A 25,475-nucleotide genomic window follows, 5' to 3' on the forward strand; every position below is an offset into this window, starting at 1 on the left:
GCAGAGCTGTAAATCTATTAGGACCTTAGGACAGATTAAGGCAGGGGCACCATAGTGTATGGTGTTCTTCACTGCCACACACTTAGAGGTAAAAAGTATCAACCAGTGTCCTCTAAGGTTTTTCTTGGTGCAACTACAAAATGTATTTTATTAAATCTCAACCCTTTTAATATTCTGTATGATGACTATCTTTTTAATCTTCTCTGTGATGAAAACTGGTGTGATGAAATGGGAAGTATGCACAAAGTGCCTTGGCTGCATGAGTGGAGCATTGAGTTGAGAGCTGAGGTAGCTTCTGCTTTTGTGTATACCACATATACTTAATAGAATGACTGACAGGCAAACTATGGTTATTCAGACTAGAGGATTTGACTTTTCTTTTCTTTTCTTTTTTTTCTTTCTTTTTTTTTTGTTTTTGTTTTTTTTGGTAAAGTGAGTGTTTTATGTTACTTCAGGGGAAATAACTGGCAGTATTTATTGCCAATGAGAAAATTTGAGCTTGGAATAAAAAAATGAGGATTTTAGAAACCCTGTATCTCCCATCTGGAGTTTGACAGCTTCCTAAATATAAACAGTTCATGATTTTTCTGATGAGATTGGTGGTGATATTAAAAAATGTGATGTTTTGATTGTGTAAAATGTATTTATGTCTGAAAGGTCTACATAGCTCAGTGAACCAATATTTTCTAAATGAACAATGCACGCTGTTAAAGAATTCTGCCTGGGTAAAGATCCATTCAGAGTGCAAGATGCACAAATACATTTTACTGGAATGGGATGCAGAAAGTTCTTGCTGCAGTTTTAGAGTCCACATTACAACTAACCTTCGAGTACCACTTGCTGAATTTTTGATGTTACATCATAGAATATCTATAATTATGCAATCTCAAAGGCTATTAAAATACCCCTTTCATGACTACATATTTTTTGTGAGGCCAGATTTTTCTTCATATACTTCGGATAAAAAAACATAAAACAACAGATTGAATGTAGAAATAGGAGAACCGAGTAGTTTTCAGTTGAAACAGATGTTGAGATTTGCAAAAATGTGAAATAATACTGTCACAAACTTTAAAAATATTTTCATATTCTTTATGTTGTATATAATGGGGTGTATTTTTTTAAGAATCAGTAAATACTTTAAAACATTTATATTTTAAATCTAATATGATAAATCTAAATGGGTAGAACTTATATAAATAAAAGCCTTTTAGGTTGTCAGTTTTTAAGAGTATATAGGGCTCCTAAGAGAACCTCAAAACTGAGAACTACAGGGGCGCCTGGGTGGCTCAGTCGGTTAAGTGTCCGACTTCAACTCAGGTCACGATCTCGCGGTCTGTGAGTTCGAGCCCCGCGTCGGGCTCTGGGCTGACGGCTCAGAGCCTGGAGCTGCTTCTGATTCTGGGTCTCCCTCTCTCTGACCCTCCCCCGTTCATGCTCTGTCTCTCTCTGTCTCAAAAATAAATAAGCATTAAAAAAAATTAAAAAAAACGAAAACAAACAAACAAAAAAAAACTGAGAACTACCGATCTAGGAAGATGAAAATTTAAACAAAAATTAGCATGTGCACCCCAAGATCAAGAGTTGCATGCTCCACCAACTGAGCCAGCCAGGTGCCCCTAAGTCTTTTAAAATTTGTATATATCTGTGAAGTTTTTTGTTTTGTTTTGTTTTTAGGTAAAAACATCTGAAGAGTAATGAGATTTAATAAGGCGTTTTAACCTTTTTTGAGGAAGAATGCAAAATAATACATAAAGAATCTTGTGATTGTATTGTTTGTGCTAGTAAGCTTTTTATTTTAATTTTTTTTTCATTTTTGCATGATAGTGTTCTAGCAACAACAAAAGTCAAAATTAAAAAAACAAATTCTCTTATGATTACTTTTGACCAAGAAATGTAACTTGTCACTTCTCCTTTCTCTTTTACTTCTTGTCCATATGTATTCCTTTTTTTACTCATAATTATTATTTTTTTAATGTAGTTGTTTAGGAGGTTGGTTTTAGAAAGGAATAACATATTTGGCTAAGAGGTAATGTCTGCTGTCTGCTGCTCATCAGTGAGTGAAATATTGGTCACTGTTAACAAGGATTGTAGTGTCAAGATAGAATGCAGTGTATGTCATGCTCATTCATATAGCAATCACCCAAAGTATTGTGTACAAGTTTTCTTTTCTTGAATTTGTATAAGAAACAGGCTTGAGATATTCCGGAGAAAAACGGTTTTCAGAAGTATGAGAAAAGATTTACTTAATGGAAGTTTGGTTTCTGAAAATTAAGATTGAAAGGAAAATTGATTTAAAAAAATATTTGACAGACATGGATATAGATGTAGGGTTAATGGTAGCAGCCAATCAGTCTTGAAACCTTAAATGTTCAGAGGCATTCATTCAGGCTTAGAAGGACACTTAAGCGAATTACTGATGTTGATAGATGGCATCAGTATAAAACTAACTTACTCCTCCTGTGATTTGGTGGAGGTTGCAAACATCTAGATTCCAAGGAAAAGAAACTAGTTTGTGTGTTTCCCTCTACTCAGAAGTTTGTAACAGAAAAAACATTCATACATTTTCAAATGCTTTACTACCACTTTCAAACAAAAAGAATGCTATGTAGTATCATAGGTATCTAAGTAAATTAAATAAATCTTAACGTTCTTTATGAGAAAAATATTAATTCTCATAAACATATGCTGATTAGACTAATGGTGCTTATTCAAAATAAAGTTTTTCCAAAGTAACTGTGTCTTGTTTATGTGTAATGAATTAACTATATTATGATTTTATATCTAAACCATATCTGAAAGATAATTACACAGAAGCTTAAATTTTTAAGTCAGTTTTCTTGGAGTTACACCTTAAAGCTTGTAATGCATATATAATTATTGGTTACAAACATTCCAATTTGAATGTAATAATAATCCAGTGGTGCAGATACCATTTACACGTGATGAAATTAAGAGTCAGATTGTTAAGTGGCTTCAAAGTTTTACATTTAGATGATGCCAGAAACAGGACAAAAATCCAGAGTGTTTGACTTTAATTTCTTGCATTTTCCAATATCATAGTATCTCTTGTATTACGTGATTAGTCAATTTTCCCTGTTTAAAACTTTAATTCAATTTTAATAACTTCATAATTGTCACTTTCAGTTTCCTAAAAGGAGATATGTTTATTGTTCATAATGAATTAGAAGATGGATGGATGTGGGTTACAAATCTAAGAACAGATGAACAGGGCCTTATTGTTGAAGACTTAGTGGAAGAGGTGGTAAGTTTTGTTCTTTTCTTCTCACTCTCAGAATTGTCAGTGTTTTGTACATTTTTGGAACTTGTCCATAATCATGGAAATTAGTTGTGAAACTTTTTTTTTTAATGAGAAACCTAATTCCTAAGTACAAGGAATATTTCATTAAAATGTATTTACTGTAATAAATGTTATTTTTTGTAAAGACCATAATTAGGCTAGCATGTTTTAATCTTTAACTGCCAATTTTCAGAAAGTTTTTATGAGTTTCTAAGAATAAAGAACATTAACATTTGTGCTTATTTGTATCTCTTTTTGTCGTCTTGGTGGTTTTTCTCTTAAGTGACATTATGTCAAACTGATCATGGAAATCTCATTCAAATAGTTGTCCATGTTTGCTTTCAAATTCTTCATCTCCCAAATACATGTATAACTTTCTAGTAACTTTGGAAAAGCTTAGTTGTATTACACATACATTATCACATGTTTCTACATTATCAGTATTTCCATTTTCATTGTCACCACATAATATAGTATTAGAAATCTTATCACTGTAAATAATTGTGCATTTCTTAATAGCAGGTCTGCATTCAAACAGTATTTGCATTTCAGAGATACTACTCAGTATCACTGAATCATATCCAAAATACTACAGTTTTGGAATTCACCCTTCCTTTTTGGATTTGGTTAGGGTGATGGAATGGTTTCCTTTTATCTTTCATAACCTTCAGAGCTACTGTTTTTAAAATATGTCATGAACCTGGTAATATTCTGAAACCTGTGCTTTGATTATTGTTGCAGGAAGACAGCAGGGGAGAATATTTGTTTTTGTTATTCTTTTGACTAATAGAACTTGATATGTAAAAGTAAAACATACTGACAAAAAGTGGAGGGAGGTTGAGAAAATGGTATGATAAATTCCATACACATAGTTACTTAATAGAGGAGCTGGCATTAGAACTTCTAATTCCTAGGTTACTATTTGGAATTTTACAGTAGGAAGGGATATTTATTCCATATAGGCCAGAAGTGTTCAAACTGAAGAATCTCACTGGTTTTACTTATGAAATTTCTTAGTTAAAATTTTTTATGTTGGATTTTTTTTTCTCCTTGCTATAACCCCCTTTCCCCCAATTTTCTGATTATTTGAAGGATTTATAGTATAGTTTAACTTTTCTTTAGCTCTTGAATTCTGGGTCAAATCCAACTAGGTAAACTTTAAGAAGAATAAGTGTAAGTTATCCAAAGAGTACAGAAAAAAAAAAAAAAAAAAAGCTCAATTTAAGATAAAGAGACATGACCTCATGTCAATAAAAGGAAAAAAATAAAAACAATTTAATAACTCAGTATGAACAAAAAATGTGATGTGGCTGCTAAAAAGGAATATAGTCATACTTTGAATTAATAGTGGAATAGTTTCAAGTTAGAATTATAAATAGGTTTCACACCAATATGTATAATAAGTTTTCATAATGGTCTTCATTGGAGCATAGTGATTCCTTGTAGGTTGAAAAGCCATTTAGAGATTGTCTAGATTTCAGACATTACTTTGGTGGTTGGATTTAAGGATTTTCCCACCCTGAACTTCTGATTACTGTTCCCCAAGCACATTTATACTTTTATGCCTTAAATCTAGAATGTAAGCTCTGTGAGGATTTTTGTCTCTAATTCAGTGATGTATTCCCATAGCAGAATAGTGTCTCGTATTAGTAAACATTCAGCAAATGTTTGTTGAATGAATATCTCTTTGCCTATACTTTCTCCTCTTCCTTGACACTCTTGCCCTGCTACACCACTGACTTGTAAAATTTGATTCATTTTTATCAATTCAGCCCAGATGTTGCCCCTTTTTTCACAGAGGTTTTATGCCTTAGTCTAAATTGTTTTCTCCTATGTTTTTATAGCACCTTGTTAATTCTGTATTTTACTACACTGTATAAAATTAATTTATGGTGTAAACCAGTTCTATAGAGATGAACTCCTTTTGGGCAATGATAATGTATTTTGTTTTTGTGGGGTTTTTTTTGTTTGTTTTTTAGCGTACTGCTTTGCATATAGTAGGCATTCAGTGAGTGTGTGGTTTTACTTTGGGTAGGTATTTGATGAGTGAGGAAAAATTGAGGGAAGTAAATCCATGGACAGATCGACTATTTTTCTACTCTTTCCTTCATTATTCAGTGAAGACTTGGTGCCAGATACCCAGTTTTGCTGGGTCCTAGAGGTACACCTCAAAAATATTCAGTGCAACCTATATGAACAGCATTGTGCTAGTGATTATGGTGGTGGTAGGTGTTAAAGAATAGTTAAGATGTTACGATGCATGTAGCCACTATACCGGAATGAATAAATAACACCAGTGTATCTTAAATAATAGGAATGCCAAATAGGTAAGGTTAAAAAGATGATAAAAGAAGGATGTCTTTTTGATTTAAAGTAAAAGTTTATATTTATGTTCTAGGGACTCATTGTTTCACTGAGGAGGTAGTATTTGAAGAAGATCCTACCTAGATAGTAGGAAACAAGTAGGAAACAGTGAGTGAAAAAGACATCCTAGGTTAAAAAGAATAAGCTAGGTGGTAGGAGAATGTGGATTAGCAAATAGGTAGTTATGTGTGACCATGGTATAGATAGCTTAAGAGAGTTGGTAGTATAAGACAGGAAATGTAGACCTGAGTTCTATGATAAAGGATTTTGGTTTTATAAAAGGAATTTTTAGGAAGTAGAGCAGTATTAAAGGTTTGGTTTTTACATTTTGTTTGTTTGTTTGTTTTTTGTTTGGTGTACCTTAGTGCAGGACAAAGTTGCAGTTGAAACTGAAGAATCCAGATTGGAGTGGTGAGATGGTGGGGTGAGACAGGGCACAGAGGTAATTAAACTAGTTGGGCTTTGGTAACTATTGAAGAAAAGAGAGAACAAGGGCCTGGATTAGAGTAACCACAACAAGTAAGGGAGAGAGTCTTAGAAAGACATTTCTTGAACCGATACATCTTTTCTTGTGTAAGTAAATATTAGGGACAGGGTAGAGATGTGTTTGAAGATATGATTTTTATTAACTTTAATGAAAATAGATGTAATAGTTAAAACTGTATAAAATACTGTCTTAATATCTTATCCTTTAGGGCCGGGAAGAAGATCCACATGAAGGCAAAATGTGAGTTTGTGTTAATTTTTAAAAGGAAAAAGAAACTATGTTGTAAACCTACTAATTGAAAAACTTAGGCCAAAATTTATTTTAAAAGAAAATTGCTACTTTGGGGGCTGACTTAAGAATGGTTTTTATTTGGCTCGAGAACTGGTATGTTAAAATTTTCTTTAGGATCTATGGGTAGTTTTATTTTTAAATAACGATGGTGGCTTTTACTATATAGAACTCTTCTATCACCAAACTAAAGGCTTTTCTATAAACAACATTAATAACATCATGAATGTCATGATTCATAATATTTTTGTTTCCTTACTGATTTATTTATAGCATTTCTTGTTTTGGTAACCACATCTTTTGGGTATTTTATGTTTCAGTTTTTTTCAGTTTGTTTTGTGTGAGAGAGAGAGAACTTTTCAGCAAGATCATGACTCTTTACCGTATTTATTAAGATTCTACAAGGCCTTTTTTTTCATAATCTTTTCAGGCTGATTTTAGGTATCTTGTAAGGGCTAATTCAAAGACCAGGTATTACTGTACTTAATATTTGCCACAGTCATCTCTTGTATTTCAGAAGTTATTAGCTGTTAACAGTAACCTCCTATGGGAAATTTACTCTGATTTTGTTATTGTCCTTGGAGATCTATTTTAGTGTTTTGCTCATCCCTCATTTACTTTGCATAAAAATTTTCTTTTAAAGACGTTAACTCTTAATCCCAATTCTGTCTTACTCATGATTTTAATTAAGACTGTTCATCTTTTGATCTCTTTTCAGTGGAACACTTTTTTTCCTTACCATCCTGTCAGTGTTGATGAATGGAATTTAAAGGTTGCCTCTCAAGTGTTTGCTTATTCTCTTTTCTAACCATTAGAATACAAAAACAGTAAGCTGAATTCTCCACTTTCAGTAAACCTCGCTTAGTTCCTGATGCTTCCTTTAAGTAGAACATATGAAATGTTTTCTGAATCCATTTTCCTTGTTTGTGTAGGTGCAAAATAGCCTCCATGAGTGAGATGGTACATTGTTGACTGTATTTGTGTGAAGTCTTCCCTCTACCTGTATCAAATTACAAATTCTAATTAGTGTTTGGGGGAGGCATACTGATAATGTAAGCAAATGGAATGGGTCAGGTATAAATATTCTTATTTTTCCCAAGTTAAAATAATGCTGATCTTTCTTACTTTCCTTCTTTGAGGAAGATTAAGGTACATGGAACTGGCTCCCTACAGTACAAACAACAGTACAGAGTATGGTGATACATGGCAGTTAACATTCTCTCTTTGTATTAGAGAGTGGGAAGCCAAAAACTAGTAATGTTTCCCTGCAGTAAGTTGACTGCTGTAATTGATGTGTGCAAAAACGGGAGTCCAGTGTTGTGAGATCTTCGTGATTTTCAAGATACAGTTGAAATCTGTATTTTTATCCCTATTTAAAATAATACCATAGATATATTTTTAAAAGAAAAGGAAAAAAATGTTGGTCACATGCCACTAAATATTTAAAGCTTCATCCAGTTTTCTCACAGCATAAAGTATAAATCCCACTTTTGCTGGGAATGTTTTTTAGTTAGTACATCTCTGAACTTTGTAATTATCTACTCATTTGGTATTTAGTGTAAGCTAAATTGCGCTGTTGACTTATTTTATGTATTTCTCAGCTCCCTCTAATTTCTTAAGGTGGAGACTGGCAGTGAAGCAACCTCAGTAGCATCCATGAGTGCTCTTTCAGACTAAACAAATGTAACTTGAACTGTGTTTCTTTCTGGCTCCCTTTTAACAATGATATAGACATCAAGTCCTGATAATTTTGTTTTCTAAAATATTTCTTTTTTTTTTTTTTTTGAACATTTATTATTGAGAGACAGAGAGAGACAGAGCATGAGCAGGGGAGGGACTGAGGGACGGGGAGACAAAGAATCCAAAGCAGGCTCCAGGCTCTGAGCTGTCAGCACAGAGCCCGACACGGGGCTCAAACTCACAAACTGCGAGATCATGACCTGAGCTGAAGTCAGACGCTTAACCGACAGAGCCACCCAGGCGCCCCTAGAATATTTCTTGAATGTGTGTCTTCTTCTCAATCTTAAGCAACCATACTCTAGTTCAGGCCCTTTTCTTTATTTTTTTTTTTTTAATTAAAAAAATTAATTGACGATAGATGACACACAGTGTTAACATTAGTTGCAGGTGTACAACAAAGTGATTGAACAATTCTGTACATGATGCCCTGTGCCCCCCAGGTGTAGCTACCATCTGTCACCATACATCATTATTACAGCATCCTTGACTATATTCATTATGGTATGCCTTTTGTTCCTGTGACTTACTCATTCCAAACTAGAGGCCTGTATCCCCCACTCCTCTTTATTCCTTTTGCCCATCCTCCACTCTGGCAACCATCAGTTGGTTCTCTGTATTTATAGGTCTGTTCTTCTCATTTCTTAACAGGACTTGATGTAGCAGTAACCTCCAAGTTGGTTTTCTTTGATGCTTTCAGTCTCTTTAAATCCTTTCTTCCAGTAGCAAGCATAATCTTCCTAAAACCCATATCTGACTGCATCACTTTTGCACTTAAAAGCATTACCTTATTCTCTGTCATCTTTACCTTAGCAGAGCCTGAAATGATCCTCTCATCTGACTATTGTGTCCTTTACTAGTCATACCTCTTTTATGTTTATATTCTACTCTCCAGCTTGTCGATCTTCAAATGTGTAAAACTGTTTTTCACCTTTGTCTAAGCTACTTTCTAGGTCAGAATACCACTGCATTATGTTTGGTTAATTTCTATTCTTACTTAATGACTTAACTCACTTATCACTTCCCAAGAAGTCTTCCTTTATCTTCTCCCTCACATGTTCCATAGAGATGGTGCCCTCCTCTTTTATTCCAAAAATGCCCTCTGTGCATTTCTATCACTGCACTTTATTATATTTTTGACATTGTTTTTGTAGTTATACAGTATTTGTGTCACTTTTTCTTATTGGAATGGGAACTTGGTAAGAACAGGGACTCCTCTTTCTATCATTGGTGTAAACCATGTGTTTGAAATATGTACATTTTACATATAGGTAATAAATGTCTGAATGAGGAAACTCAGATCTACTTCACAAAATCATTATTGCCGATTTGTTCTCTAAACCCCTTTTGGTGCTCCTCACTTTGAATTCCCTTGTTTTTCTTTATTCTTGCTATAAAAATATAGGAATAGCCTTTGAGGGTATCTGCTCATCTCTCCCCCAGAATATAAAAACCCTGTTCTAGCATTTATAGGAAATGGCCATTTAGATTATACTTGAATGCAGTATGGACCCTTACTACCTTTTAAGGAAGCCTGGATTGCTCCAGTTGTTGTGTACTTGCTGTATGGTATTCATAATTTGCATTGAGTTAATGAGTTAATGGTGGGAATAATGTTAAAGAGGGAATTTAAAAGTTTAACATTTCATTCATGTGAAAAGGTAAATATGCAGTTATATTTTGATAAGTAATAGTATGGGTAATTTAAAACAATGTTAACAGCTTCTAAATCTGTAACACTGGGCTTTAGAGCACTTACATGTTTTAGACTTGTAGTATTTTTATTTTCCAGCTTTTTTTGGGTATATATCTTTTTTATTGAAATAACACTATACTTATTCATATATATAATTAGCATGCTCAGAAGTAATTTTTAATGTGCCTTTCCAGTATGTATTAAATACAGCACAGTGTTCTGAACACATTCATTCAGTGAAACAACACTGAATTTATTAACATACATAATATACAATGAGCTTTTTTTTATGTAGAGAAATTTCTAATTTTTATTAAGAAATTTTTAATTGGAGTATAATTAAATCCAATGGTAAATTTGTTTCAGGTATACAATATAAATAATTATTGAACGGTTCTATATATTACTCAGTGTTCATTGGGATAAGTGTAATTTTAATCCCCCCTATCTGTTTCCCCCATCCCCATGCCTTCCTCCCTCTGGCAACCACCAGTTTGTTCTTTGTATTTAAGAGTGAAGAGTGTTTTTTGTTTATCTTTGTTTGTTCATTTTGTTTCTTAAATTCCAGACATGAGTTGAATCGTATAGTATTTGTCTTTCTCCGTCTGACTGACTTCCATCCATGTTGATACAGATGGCAAAAATCTCTTTCTTTTTTATGGCTAATATTCCATTGTATGTATATACCACATTTTTATCCATTCATCTATCCTTGGGCACTTGGGTTGCTTCCATATTTTGGCTACTGTAAATTACATGACATTAACCAAAGGAGTGGATATACTGTCTTCTTTGGAAAGATGTCTACTCAGGTTCTCTGCCCTCCCCACCCCCCCTGCTTTTTTTTTTTTTTTTTTTTTTTAATTGAGAAACAGAGAGAGAATGAGACTGAGAGTATGAGCAGGGGAGGGGCAGAGAGAGAGGGAAAGAGAGACTCTTAAACTGGGCATGGAGCCTGACTCAGGGCTCCATCTCATGACCCTGAGATCATGACTTGAGCCAAAATTGAGAGTCCGTTCCTTAGCCGACTGAAGCATCCAGGTGCCTCTCTGCCCATTTTTTTAATTGAAATATTTATTTTTCTAGAGTTGAGGTTTAGAAGTTGTTTATATATTTTGGATATTAACCCCTTATCAGATACATCATTTGCAAATTCCGTAGGTTTTCACTGTGCAGAAACTTTTAATTTTGATGTAGTCTCAATAGTTTACTTTTGTTTTTGCTTCCTTTGCCTGAGGAGACCTATCTAGAAAAATATTTCTATGGCTGATGTCAAAGAAATTACTGCCTGTGTTTTCTTTAAGGAGGTTTATGTTTTCAGGTCCCCCTTTATGTCTCTAATCCATTTGGAGTTCATTTTTGTGTATGGTATAAGAGAGTAACCCAGTTTTCATTCTTTTGCATGTACGTGTCCAGTTTTTTCAACACCATTTATTGAAGAGACTGTTTTTCTCCCCCAGCATATATTGTTGACTCCTTTGCCCTAGATTAATTGACCACATAATTGTGAGTTAATTTCTGGGCTCTCTTTTCTGTTCCATCGATCTATTGGGTCTGGGGTTTTTTTTTGTTTGTTTGTTTTTTGTGTACTGTTTTTTGCCAGTACCATACTGTTTTGATTACTACAGCTTTGTAGTATATCTTTATATCTGGGATGTGATACCTCCAGTTTTGTTCTTCTTTTTCAAGATGGCTTTGGCTCTTGGGGGTCTTTTGTGGTTCCATGCAAATTTTAAGATTATTTGTTATAGTTTTGTGAAAAATGCTATTGGTATTTTGATATGGATTGCCTTGGATCTATAGTTTGCTTTGGATAGTATGGACATTTTAACAGTGTTCTTCCAAGTCATGAGTATGGAATATCTTTCCATTTGTTTGTGTCATCTTCAGTTTATCAGTGTTTTATAGTTTTTAGGGTACAGGTCTTTCATTTCCTTTAAGTTTATTCCTAAGTATTTTATTATTTCAGGTGCAGTTGTAAATGGGATTTTCTTTTTTTTTTTTTTAATATGAAATTTATTGTCAAATTGGTTTCCATACATCACCCAGTGCTCATTCCAACATATGCCCTCCTCAGTGCCCATCACCCACTTTCTCCTCCCTTCCATCCCCCCATCAACCCTCAGTTTATTCTCAGTTTTTAAGAGTCGCTTATGGTTTGCCTCCCTCCCTCTCTTTTTTCCCCCCTTCCCCACCCCCATGGTCTTCTGTTAAGTTTCTCAGGATCAGCATAAGAGTGAAAACATACGGTATCTTTCTCTGTATGACTTGTTTCACTTAGCATCACACTCTCCAGTTCCATCCACATTGTTACAAAAGGCCATATTTTGTTTTTTCTCCTTGCCAAGTAGTATTCCATTGTATATATAAACCACAATTTCTTTATCCATTCATCAGTTGATGGACATTTAGGCTCTTTCCATCATTTGGCTATTGTTGAAAGTGCTGCTGTAAACATTGGGGTACAAGTGCCCCTATGCATCAGTACTCCTATATCCCTTGGGTAAATTCCTAGCAGTGCTATTGCTGGGTCATAGGGTAGATCTATTTTTAATTTTTTGAGGAATCTCCACACTGTTTTCCAGAGCAGCTTCACCATTTTGCAGGGTTATTCGTATACAGTATCATGTCATCTGCAAATAGTGAAAGTTTTAATTCTTCTTTACCTGTTTGATGCCTTTTACTTCTTTTTCTTGTCTGATTGCTTCAACTAAGACTTACAGTAGTCTGTCGAATTAAATTGGTGAGAGAGGACGTTGTCTTGTTCCCGAATTTAAGGGAAAAGCTCTTAGTTTTTCATCATTAAGTATGATGTTACCTGTGGGTTTTTCATATATGGCCTTTGTTATGTTGAAGTATGTTCCCTCTTAAACCTAGTTTGTTGAGAGTTTTTATCAAGAATGGATGTTGTACTCTGTGAAATGCTTTTTTCTGCATTTGTTGAGATGATCATATGGTTTTTATCATTTCTTTTTTGTTAATGTGATGTATCACGTTGATGGATTTGCAAATACTGAACCACACTTGCATCCCTGGAATAAATCCTGCTTGATTGTGGTGAATCATTTTTTTTTTTAATGTGTTGAATTCGGTTTGCTAGTATTTTGTTGAGGATTTTTACATCTGTTATTCAGATTTTTTTTTTTTTTTTTTAGTGTCTTCGTCTGGTTTTGGTATCAGAGTAATTAATGTTGGTCTTGAAGAATGAATTTGGAAGTTTTTCTTCCTCTTCTATTTTTTGCAATAGTTTGAGAACAATAGGTATTACATTTTCTTTAAATGTTTGGTAGATAGATGGCACTTGTGAAAGTCATCTGTGAAGTCATCTGGTCCTGGACTTTTGTTTTTTGGGAATTTTTGCTTATTGAGTTTATCTCATTGCTATTAACCAATCTATTCAAATTTTCTGTTTCTTCATGATTCAGTTTTGGAATAATATTTGTTTCCAGGAGTTTATTCATTTCTTCTAGATTGTCCAGTTTATTTTACAGTGTTTTGTATTTATGTGATGTTGGTTGTTACTTCTCATCCTTCATTTCTGATTATATTTCCTTCAGTTCTCTTTTTCTCCTTTATGAGTCTTTCTAAAGGTTTAATATAATTTGCATATATTTTCTAAGAACCAGCTCTTGGTTTCATTGATCTTTTTCTGTTGCTTGTTTGTTTTGTTTTTGTTTCTGTTTCTTTTATTTCTACTCGAATCTTTATTATTTCCTTCTTTATTTTGACTTTGGGCCTTGTTCTTCTTTGCTAGCTCCTTTAGGTGTTAGGGTTAGATGGTTTATTTGAGATTTTTCTTATTTCTTGAAGTAGGCCTGTATTGTTATAAAGTTCCCTCTTAGAACATTTTTTGCTGCATCCCAAAGATTTTGGACTGTTTTGATTTTCATTTATCTCATGTATTTTTTGATTTCCTCTTTGATTTCTTGGTTGACCTATTCATTGTTCAGTGTAGCATGTTATTTAGTCTATATGTATTTATGTTCTTTGGAGATTTTTTTCTCATGATTGATTTTTAGTTTCATAACATTGTGGAAAGAAAAGATGCATGATATGATTTCAGTCTTTTTGCATTTCATTCTTTTTGAATGTCTTGAATTTTTTTTGTGGGCTAATGTGATTTACCCTGGGAAGTGTTATGCAATGTCCTTCCTGTATATATCTGTTAGGTCCATCCAGTCTAATGTCCAATGTGTCATTCAAAACCACTCTTTTCTTGTTGGTTTTCTGTCTGGATGATCTATCCACTGATATAAGTGGGATGTTTAAGTCTTCTACTGTTACTGTATTACTGTCAGTTTCTTCCTTTATGTCTTAATAGAGTTAATAGCACTATGTATTTCGGTGCCTCCATGTTGGGTCCATAGATATTTATGAGTGTTATATCCTCTCATTAGATCATTCCTTTTATTATTTTATTATGTCCTTCTTTGTCTCTTGTTCACAGTCTTTGTTTTAAAAGTCTATTTTGTCTGATAAAAGTATTGCTACCCCAGCTTTCTTTTCACTTCCATTTGCCTGGTAAATGTTTTTCATCCCTTCACTTTCAATCTGCATGTGTCTTTAGGTCTGAAATGAGTCTCTTGTAGGCAGCATTTAGATGGTTCTTGATTTTTTTTGTTTTAGTCTTCTAGTATTTTTACTTTCCAATTTGTTTTTTAAGCTACTGTCAAAAATAATAGTAGATTCTAAGAATTAATGACAAAGTAATAGAGGTATGATCTAGGGTTGTCAGCTTGGCATTAACAGGTGCTAATCAACAAGATAGATAATAGATCTTCAGGTAAATGAAAGGAGATTTTAAGAAATTTAATTACTAATAATTAATTTTTAAAACCAGATGTGTCATTTTAGTTTAAGGTAAAATTTAAATACTTTAGTTATATGCAGTGGATCTTGCCTATAATGCCATTTATAATAATTTCTAAATGCTTATTTTAAGTACACAGAAACTAAAATACTCTAGCCATCTAATTTGTTATGCTGTCAGCTCAAACAGAATTAGGAATGCTAAGACATTCTTTTACTTCAGTTCTTGATGCTGGTATCCAGTCTTTGTCATGGCTCAGTCTTATTTTCTGACTTTAAGGAAAGTATTAACCAGTCAGGTCTATTTTCTTTCAAGAGAGAACCTATCACCTATTGTAGGGGAAGTTCATTTTGAGAGTAATGTGAGGAAAAGTCACTGAGTATTTTTTTTTCTGGATAAATCTAGTGGGCTCTACCTATACCATCCCTCCTAATACAAAGAAAAGAGAACACTAGCTATGATGTAAGCATATAACAGTTTGTCATTATCAGAATTAAAATCATTGCTGTTTTTGTATTGTTAACTAATAAGGAAATTATAGTTCATACTAGTCCCTGATTTTTCTATATTTTGTTGAAAGTATGTGTGTTTAACAAAGTGTAGTAACATAAATGTAGAAGGAATAAGATAATTTGATCAGTTGTATTTGTATTTATTTCATTATTGCACCTTGAATTAAACTTGTGTTTAATTTTGATTGTATAACAGCAAAAAGGACTTTAGATTCACATATTTAATTTGTTCTCCTTTTAAGATGGTTCCATGGGAAAATTTCCAAACAAGAAGCTTATAACTTATTAATGACAGGTAATTGTATATTCACTTGCCTTTTCTAATATCTTTATTAAAAAAGTAAAAGAGAAAACCAACAATTTATCATCTGTTTTGCCTTTAGCACTAATTTGATATTTATACGTACTGTAATTTCTTGCTCACCACAGAGAAACTAGTGTACTTGTTATCTGGTGTTTTTTAGTTGAATACATATATGCAGTATAAAATTCAGTGACATGTTTTTCTTTCTGTCTGAGTTCCCAATTTCTTCACTAGAAGCAGCACCAGATGAGAGGTTTTTTTCTGTATTTTTGTAAGTTTTCAGTGTCTGTATGTATCTCCCTTCCTCACTTCTGCATGCACCCCTAAACATACCCCCTCCACACACATTCACAGGAATGTGCAACACACTTTTTTCATGTTAGAATATATTTTGGGTGATCATTGCATATCTGCTTATATAAGTTTTCATTATTCTTTTGAATGGCCATAAGCTTCTGTTAGATAATTATGGTTTTTATATATCTATAGAGGAATATTGTGTAGTTTTTATTTTTTTGCTCTAGCAGATGTTCTTGCATTTATCTTTGTGTACTTGTGGAATTACAGAACTGTGCCTTATTTAAAATATATTAATTTCAACCTTTCCTAAAACTCTGGTTATAGATGTATGTAAAGTAAAAATTGACTTATATTGTGGGTTTATCATTTAAATTAGAAACAATCCTGTCATCATTTATCCTAACATTTAATACTGAATTAATTTAACTACAAAATATCTCTTGAGTAAACCACACTTTATAAGGATTTGAGACCAGTTTAAGCCATAATCTACAGTTGAGAAATATTAGTTCTTTAAAAACAACCAGTGTTTGATAGTTTTTGTATATGGTGATTATAAAGGTGTTATCTGAATTATTGTTTTGAATTACAGGAATTGCAGTTTAATATAATTAATTCTTGGCTCTTTTGAAAGAGTCAAGACAGTTTCAGAGGTGTTTGATTTTCTTGTGAGGATGTAGGTTAAGCAGGTTAAAAATAAACATGATGATGCTGCATGGTAGTAATAGACATCAGACCCTCAACCAACATGACATGCTATCAGCCTTGAGAGTGGAACCAAAATATTTATTTTAATGAATTTACTGAATTTTGAATATAAGTTTATATTTTTGAACTTGCACCATCAAGGACTTGAAGCACTCATTCTTGTTTTAGGCATTTCAGCTTGAAAAGGAGCTAAACTTAATTTCTATACGTTACTTTTTATTTCCTTTGGGTCATGTGCTCTTTTAAGAATCTGGTGATATTTTCCCCTGAAAAGTGCACCTAAGCACTTGCATGCATAATTTTGGATGAATTCCTTTTCTTTGTATTGAACATGAAATTACTTGGTAGTAAGTGTCTTGGCTAGATGATTGGAGCTGTCGATAATTTACATGAAAATTACATCTCATATTCTAAGTGTTCATTGTGTTTTCCTAAAAGCAATCAAGTTCTGATGTTTCCTGTTTGATTAGTACTTAAGACAAAGAGAAAACTAAGCATTTTAGTTTTAAGAGTCACTGCCTATCAAAGATATCAAAAAGACTTCCCTAAAATTAGTGAGAAAATCTTAAAATATGATAATTTATTTTTATGTGACTTTTCAGGTTCTTACCTATTAAATGAAATGTAGTGTACATGTACTGATTTTGATGAGGTGTACACATATTTCATTTTTAATCAACCTTTATAAGCTTTGGCACTATTTTATTACAGTTGTTACTTTTTTTTTAAATGTTTGTTTATTTTGGAGAGAATGAGTGGGGCAGGGGCAGAGAGAGGAAGAGAAAGAATCCCAAGGGGGCTCTGCACTGTCAACAGAGTGTGATGTGGGGCTTGATCTCAAGACTGTGAGATTGTGACCTGAGCTGAAATCAAGAGTCAGACACTTAACTAACTGAGCCACCTAGGTGCCCCTATAGTTAGTACTTTTTCATGTTTAATCAGAAGCATTGATTAAATAGAGTATTCCTAAACAAAATTTACTGTTTGTAATTTATTGACTATTCTTACTAAGAGGATGTACAGACAGTATGTGGCCATTTTACCCCATATTCTCTGCCCATGGTTAGATTATTCTTTCCAAGTTATGACAGGTATAGACATTATTAACCAGAAATCACTGCTGTAGACTTCTGTATTTTTATGTGTTACAGAAATGCAACATCATGGGCGGTTGTGACTCATAAACTAGAAAATACAAAAATGTGTTAAAATAGTCTTTATTATAAAGCAAGTTCCTGGTGAAAGTTTATGACTTTTGAATGTACTTTATAATTAGGATACTTAACATTTTTTTTTCTTTTTTATTTGATAATTAGGAAATAAAACTAACAGCTTCATTTTTACAGTTGGCCAAGTCTGCAGTTTTCTTGTGAGGCCTTCAGACAATACTCCTGGTGATTATTCACTTTACTTTCGGACCAATGAAAATATTCAGCGATTTAAAATATGTCCAACACCAAACAATCAGTTTATGATGGGAGGCCGATATTATAATAGGTAAGTTGTGAGAGATTTTAGTTATCTTTTACTTTTGGCAAAAATAGTTGAAATTTTAATAATGTAGTATATCGGATTCAAAATTGCATAAAAGTTTCTTCTTAAAATTTAAAATTATAAGGCCTTCATTATAATTTAGTAGTAGTCATGTCCAAGAATTCTTTAGACAGGGTCAAACATGAATAAAAGTTAATAATTGATAATTTGTTTTCTTCTAAGATAATTTATGTTGTTGATTATGCACAAACTGTTTACAGAAAATTTGCTAAGTCCTTATATTGTCTGTAGGATAGCAAAACATCTGTTCTAAGAAAAAGAAAATATTTTACATTCTCTTATCAGTGAGACATTTTAATAGGAAAAAAGGTTCTTAAAGAGTAAACAGAGACTTGTTACAAATGTTAGTCATGTAATTGGTTTGTTCTCAAGTTGGTATTTCTTTGTTGTAATTATTGGATCCTACTTGTCATTTTTAAAATTCTAAGTAAACTTGTTGCTTATCCCAAAATTCAGAATGAACTTTAGCCACTTGATCAGAAAAATAAGTTAATAGAGAAACTGTATAATAGAATCTTAGCTTTTTAAATTTTTTTTTGTATATTAGAAAGTAATCTTTCATCCCCCCCCCCCCCCCCCCCCCGAATGTAAAGAATTTCCTATACTGATAACTCTAGAGTGGCATTATCTTCCTCTTGGAAGCTTTCGTAAACTAAAATGGTGCCATTTGCCTAGGTTACTCCCTTAATACCACAGCAGTATTTTCCATTCTATTTAGAATTTCTCTTAATTCCAGCTTGACCTCTGAGTGTATAGGGATTCAGTAGGTGGTTCATCTTAGAAAACAATACAAACAAAAAACAAGTAGAACTTGCTTGCCTAGGAGGCCAGTGGACAGTGATAAGATATCAAATGGAAGATGTGAGTCTAGTAATTGGGATCCTTTTGCACACTTCTTATAGAAAAGCTGCTTGAGTGGCTTCTGTATTATAGTTCGATCTAGATACCCTCACTGAAAATCCACCTAGCTGCACTTTGAGCTCTATATAAAGGTCAGTTAATTTTTCCCATTGTCCAGTTTTCTAGGGATTTGGAATATATAAAACTCTAAGTTGAAAACATATTCTTAACTAAATTGATAAATGTCTGTCTGGAGACTAATTTTAAAGATAAAATAATTTACATAGATTTATTTTCAGGGAAGTTTGTTTACTGACTCAAACTTTGTTATTATGCACATTCTGCAAAGATGAAAATTCTTCCTGCATAATGGAGGATGTCTTTTTTATTGATAAAGAACTGAATGAAATAGGAAGAAAGAAGTATTTAGAGTATATTTCTTTCTAAATTATTACAAAATTATTAGTCTGCTTGCAAAATGATGAGTCAAGGGGCGCCTGGGTGGCTCAGTCAGTTAAGCCTCCGACTTTGGCTCAGGTCATGATCTCGCAGTTTGTGAGTATGAGCCCCGTGTCGGGCTCTGTGCTGACAGCTCAGAGCCTGGAGCCTGTTTCAGATCCTGTGTCTCCCTCTCTCTGCCCCTCCCCCACTTGTACCTTGTCTTTCTCTCAAAAATAAACATTAAAAAAAAGACTTTCATAAAAAAAAAAAAAAGCAAAATGATGGCTCAAAATTTTTTAAGTAGATACTAATTTAGTGGTTGTGATCATTCCCCCAAATTTTCTTTTTAGTTTTATTTATTTGATAAAGTTCAGGAGTATTGTTTCTAGTATTAATGTTAAAAAGTTTTTTTTAACGAAAGCTAGAATTATGTAAATCTGATGCCTGAAAAAATGCAGTTTTACACTTATTTTGGGAATAGATATTTCAGCATGGAAATATATTCCATTTCAACATTAGTGTCAGTAATAAAGTAACTCTTGGAAGATACACGTTTGTGGGACACCTGGCTTGAGACTCAGTTGGAAGAATATGCGATTCTTTAAAATTTTTTTTTTTTTTTATGTTTATTTATTTTTGACAGAGACAGAGCATGAGCAGGGGAGGGGCAGAGAGGGAGGGAGACACAGAATCTGAAGCAAGCTCCAGGCTGTAAGCTGTCAGCACAGAGCCTGACACGGGGCTTGAACTCACAGACCGTGAGATCATGACCTGAGCCAAAGTCGGATGCTCAACCGACTGAGCCACCCAGGTGCCCCACAGAGTATGTGATTCTTGATCTCAGGGTTGTTGAGTTCAAGCGCCACATTGGGTATAGATTACTAAAAAAAAAAAAAAAAAAATCTATATATCTATATCTATATATCTATATATCTATATCTATATAGATATATAGATATATATAAACAACAAAAAAAGATACAACTTGGTGATTAGCAATGATTATTTAGATATGTAAATATAAAATGGGAATATCCATTAAATTTGTGTAACAGAGACATACTCTACTGTCTTCTCCCCATTAATTCTACATTAGCTTTTTGATAAAGAGATAACACTTAAGTCTGTTTCATTTAGAAACTGCTTTGTTGAAATATAACCTTAACAATCCTATATTAAAACTTTTAGAAAAGCGGGAGAGTCATTTAACAGCAAATAAACTTCAGCGAACATTTATTAACTAATTTTCTTTGTGAAATGTATTGTACAGCTCCTGTGCATATTCATTAAAGAGAAAAGCCTATGAAGTACAGGTCTATGAGAAAAGATGGTAGGCTGACTGATGAGTTCTGAGATGTAAACATGGACATAGGAGAGTCAGTGGAAACAGGGTAGTTGAGATGGTGATGAGAAGGAAGAGGGAGGTAGGATTTTGGTCAGACCTTAAAGATTACTAATATTTATCTAGGGGTTCAAGAAGAGAGAGAGACACATTTATTAATTTATTTATTAAGTAAATTACTAAAATGCAAGTATAAGACATAGTAGTATCTCTAGAAACTCACATTTATTTTACAAATCACCTTATAGTGAACATGTTTTAGTTTTCTGAGATGTAAATCTGTCTGATTTCATGTCTAAAACCTTTATGGAATGTCTAGGAAATTGTGGTTTGTTGTGTCTCCCTTGATTGTTGTTTTAGGTATATCTGGGAAGAATATGAACTAAAGTAATTTAAAGAAATCTTGAAAATCCAACTCATTGGTAAAAACATATCTGGTTGTCACACACTTTTAAATTTGTTCTTGGGCAGTCTAAAGTGTACTCCATAGCAGTGTCCTGTTCTTTGAGCTCATGGACAAGAATTGTATAGTGACACTGACATGATCCACAGGATCAACTGCATTTTACACTTAGAAGCCTTTTAATATTTTCTATTTCTCATAAATTTGATGCTTTTTGCTTCGAACCACATCGTCATCTCTGTAACGGTATCTGTCTTCACATGTATTCTTTTCTGATTTTCTTTTTCTTTTAACATTTTTGGATTTGTATGTGGTATTACATATTTTCTTTAAAAGCTTGTAACCATCCTTGTCTTTTTAATGTTAATACATTTTTATGTGTCTCATTTTGCACCTCTCTCTTCGTTGTATAAAATGCTGCGTCTGGGGCGCCTGGGTGGCTCAGTCGGTTAAGCGTCCGACTTCGGCTCAGGTCATGATCTCACGGTCCGTGAGTTCGAGCCCCGCATCGGGCTCTGTGCTGACCGCTCAGAACCTGGAGCCTGTTTCAGATTCTGTGTCTCCCTCTCTCTCTGCCCCTCCCCTGTTCATGCTCTGTCTCTCTCTGTCTCAAAAATAAATAAATGTTAAAATGCTGCATCTGGTATTTAGTTCATATACACTCATAATTGTTTTTTTATTAATCTTTTCAAGTCTTCTATTTTGCTGTTTTTAACATTATATGTGGTTTAAATTAATTTTGTAGTATAGCAAAGTTATTTTATCTTTGGAGATCTATATATGTATATATACATGTGTATCTTTGTGTGTGTGTGTGTGTGTGTGTGTGTACACATATGTCTCTAAAGATAAAATGTATCTTCCAATTCTGTTAGTAGGGAAAACTGTGGAAAAAATCAAGCGGAAGGTTAAACAAGATCTGTTTTGAGAAATGTTTGCTAGCTGTCCCCAAAGTACCCATTCCTCCAGTATATTAAAGAATAGTTTAAAAGTGTAGGATTTAAGTATTTAGGCCTATTGATTATACAGAACACGTCTATATTGAAAAAACTCATTATACCATGCTAAAATCTGTGTTAAAATACATTATATAATGTCATTTTATTTTCAGCTTTATTGGTAAAATTTCCCAAATAGTAGGAATATTTTGTAGCATTGTTTATAAAAATTATGAGTAAGCCTTTCCTGTTGGAGCAATAATCCCACATGTAAAATCAGCTCCTAGTCTTTTGTTTGTTTCTGCTTTTACCTGCTGTGAATATGTTTTTTGATCTAAGTTCATCTGATTGTTATAAAAGCAGAATGTAAGTGTTTTGAGTATAAAAATTCTTAAAATTTACTTGAAGTCAGTACTTTATCAGTTTTCTCAATTGCTCTTTTAAAAGTAATGCTCTTTTAAAAAAATGGTAGACTTTTATTCTTTCCTAACTTGTAGTGACTTCTTGAGTATATGTATGCAACATTGGAATCTCTGATTCAGATTTTTCTGACCTGTATACCAATTCTTGATTTTCTAAAATAATGTGACTATTATAATCATATTTACTATTAATGTATTTGGGTTATATGCTTGGGAAAAACGCAAATGGATAATCCTTGCTAATAGGGTTTTTGTGTATTTTCAAGATTTGTATTTTTTATAAGACAGATTATGTCAATATTAGTTATTTTTATTTTTAACAGCATTGGGGACATCATAGATCACTATCGAAAAGAACAAATTGTTGAAGGGTATTATCTTAAGGAACCTGTACCAATGCAGGTCAGTGTTGTTTTTCTTTTTGCAATAATAAGCATTTTATTTTAAAATGCATTTTTGGTAGTATGTTTTATGCACACATTCACGCATTTAAAATTGGATAAAATTTAAAACTGCCATTATTCTGATTGTTTCAGAAAGTAAATTGTAAGAGAATCACTTGGTTTTTATTTATGTTGGTTCTAGCCTTGGTGCCTTTTTGAGAATAGAAGGAGTGCTGGGGCAGAAGCCAAGTGTCAGTGGGTCAAGGAGTGAGTTTGTTGGAGGCAAAAGTGGAGGCAGCAAAGATAAATCACAGCTGGGCTTACCTAGGTGAGCTTGGTAAATAAAATAAAAATGATGTCTAGAAGAAGATACAGGGCTAAGAGAGGTTTAAACTTTTTATTTCATTGTTTATTTGCCTATAGGCTTACGGGGAGAGAGTTTCGAGCACATGTGTATACTCTGGGTAGAGCCACTAGTAAAGAGGAGAGTGGGTGAGATGTACTGGCAGTACCTGATGTACAAGGTCTTAGGGAAGGCAAGAGTGGTTCACATCCTCCACATAAGAAGAAAGATTGGTACTGAACAAGAGGGCCTGTTGAATATTAGCTGCTTAGTGCATAGGGTGATTGCTTAGTCTGTTTATTTCTTACACTTCCTGGAGAGTGTTGGGGAAAGCTTGTGGCAGAGGTTAGGAACAGGTATTTTGAAAGAGTGATTAAGAATATTCCTGTGTGGAAAATGGAGGCACTGATACTTTAAGGATATAAAGAAGGATTGTAAGAATTTTCAGTTACCCAAATAAACTTCCACAGTATTTGGTTGTGTCTCTAGCTTCTCAATTTTCCCTCCTCCTAACACGTTAGTTTCAGATGGCTGTACCTGCTAGTCATTACAGTTGCTGAGATGCGGTCATTATCTGATGCTTAATATTAATTCAAGAATCATCATCATCTTGTCACACTTAATATAGCTTCATTCCTCGTAGAATGCATGGTCCGCGAGAGCAGGGATGTTGGGTTGTAGTCCCAGTGCCTAGAATAGTACCTGGCATGAGGTATTCAATCATTGTTACTGAATGAATGACTATGTGCTCCCCAGTTGGAAGAGCACTCGCTTCACCCCCTCTGTATTATCACTGATGTCTCTTAATCTCATTGTGCTTGCTGCTGTCTTCATGTCAGCCCCTTCCTATAGGCCTGTGTAAACACTTCTAGTTGAAGATCCATCTCAAGTTTCACTTCCTTCTTGACACCTGCCTAATTACTGCAGTCAGCACTGATGTCCTGCTTTCTCTGGCAGTTCTGGCAGACATGGGCTGTTCACTGTACTTAACGAACATTAACACTAACTTTTTTTGTTTATTTTAAATAACATAGTATGGTACATGTTTTCTAGAAGCACTGCTCAAGGTCTTTTTTATTAGGGGTCAGAGGTGCCTTTACCTGCAGATGACAGATTCTGCCACTGCATCCCATTGCTATGTCCTGAATTCTGATTCACATTGGATGTTAGATTAATGATGGCTTTAATTTGTTTTAGAGGTCTACAGATTTTATTGTGTTGGCCTACAGATTAAGTCAGACTTTTCCCATCTTGAAATTGTGCTTAGGATTTATTGAATTTTTTTAGAAAAAATTACTTTTTAGAATAAAAAAGCAATACATTTGGCATCTAGTCAAACATCTAGACATGTAGACATCAAATAAATTTAGAATAAATTTGACATCTAGTAAATGTTTGTACCTAAGTTATAAGGTTGTTTTAAGAAATTACTTCATGTAAACAGTCTGCCTCACGCTTGAGTTGCTGTTTAATTACTGAACAAACCCCAAATTGTTGTCCTTTGCAAAAGTGCCAATTAATGCATCGGATACTTCAGAAACCAGTGCTAATTACAAGGCAGTTTGATTACTACATAACAATGATTAAATGCTATTTGAAGTCTATTTTGGGGGGCCTGGAGTAAAAGTAGGTTACTGTAGAAGTTTGGGAATCTTGATACTTAACTATGCTTCCCAGCAGGATTCTATAAGAGAACAGAAAGGGGAGTAATCTTTTATTATTGAAAAACTGATTAGCTCCCTCTCACTAAGGGGACTCTGCATACCCTCACCCAGAGTAAGATGCTGGAACAGAAAGAGTAGAATCCTAGCTAAGTCTGCTTACTTTGTGGAGCTAACACTTCTCAAGACAGACACTAGAAGAGAAGGAGCCTTTTGAGAGAATGCAGCCCACAAGAAAATAGCCAACATTTTTTAAGCACTATGTTTTAGACACCGTTCTTAAATGTATTAATTTAATTTTTTCAACAACTTGATGACGTTGCTACCGTAAGACAGGGAAATTCAGACTGGAGAAGATAAGTAAATTATTTAGGGCGTCAAGTTATTCTTGACTCTTCTTTCTCTCCTATGCTTTGTATCCATACTGTCAGGAACACCATGCTGCCTCTGCCTTCCAAATAAATCTAGAACATGACCACCATCAGAATCTGACTTTCATCTCCCTGTTTCCACTTTCACCCCTTAACACTGAATAATTGTCAGAGGGATCCACTTAAATTGTGAGTCAAATCATTTCACTCTTCTCTTTAATATTTGCATATGTTCTACATTTCATTCAGAGTGAAAGCTAAAGTCCTTAC

The 25,475-nt window shown here is 33.7% G+C and overlaps 1 protein-coding gene across 1 annotated transcript in view; it reads left to right on the forward strand.

Moving 5' to 3' along the window:
* The window catches only part of RASA1 (RAS p21 protein activator 1), a 114,755-nt gene that overhangs the window by 56,416 nt on the left and 32,864 nt on the right, over positions 1-25,475 (forward strand). Inside the window, exons 5-9 of the mRNA XM_015536517.2 lie at positions 3,148-3,265; positions 6,361-6,392; positions 15,438-15,490; positions 17,854-18,004; positions 22,771-22,849. Of these exons, the coding sequence (XP_015392003.2) occupies positions 3,148-3,265; positions 6,361-6,392; positions 15,438-15,490; positions 17,854-18,004; positions 22,771-22,849 (433 nt within the window). The remainder of the gene's footprint in view (positions 1-3,147; positions 3,266-6,360; positions 6,393-15,437; positions 15,491-17,853; positions 18,005-22,770; positions 22,850-25,475) is intronic.

The sequence above is a fragment of the Panthera tigris genome, chromosome A1 (assembly GCF_018350195.1).
Source record: "Panthera tigris isolate Pti1 chromosome A1, P.tigris_Pti1_mat1.1, whole genome shotgun sequence".
Lineage (NCBI taxonomy): Eukaryota > Metazoa > Chordata > Mammalia > Carnivora > Felidae > Panthera > Panthera tigris.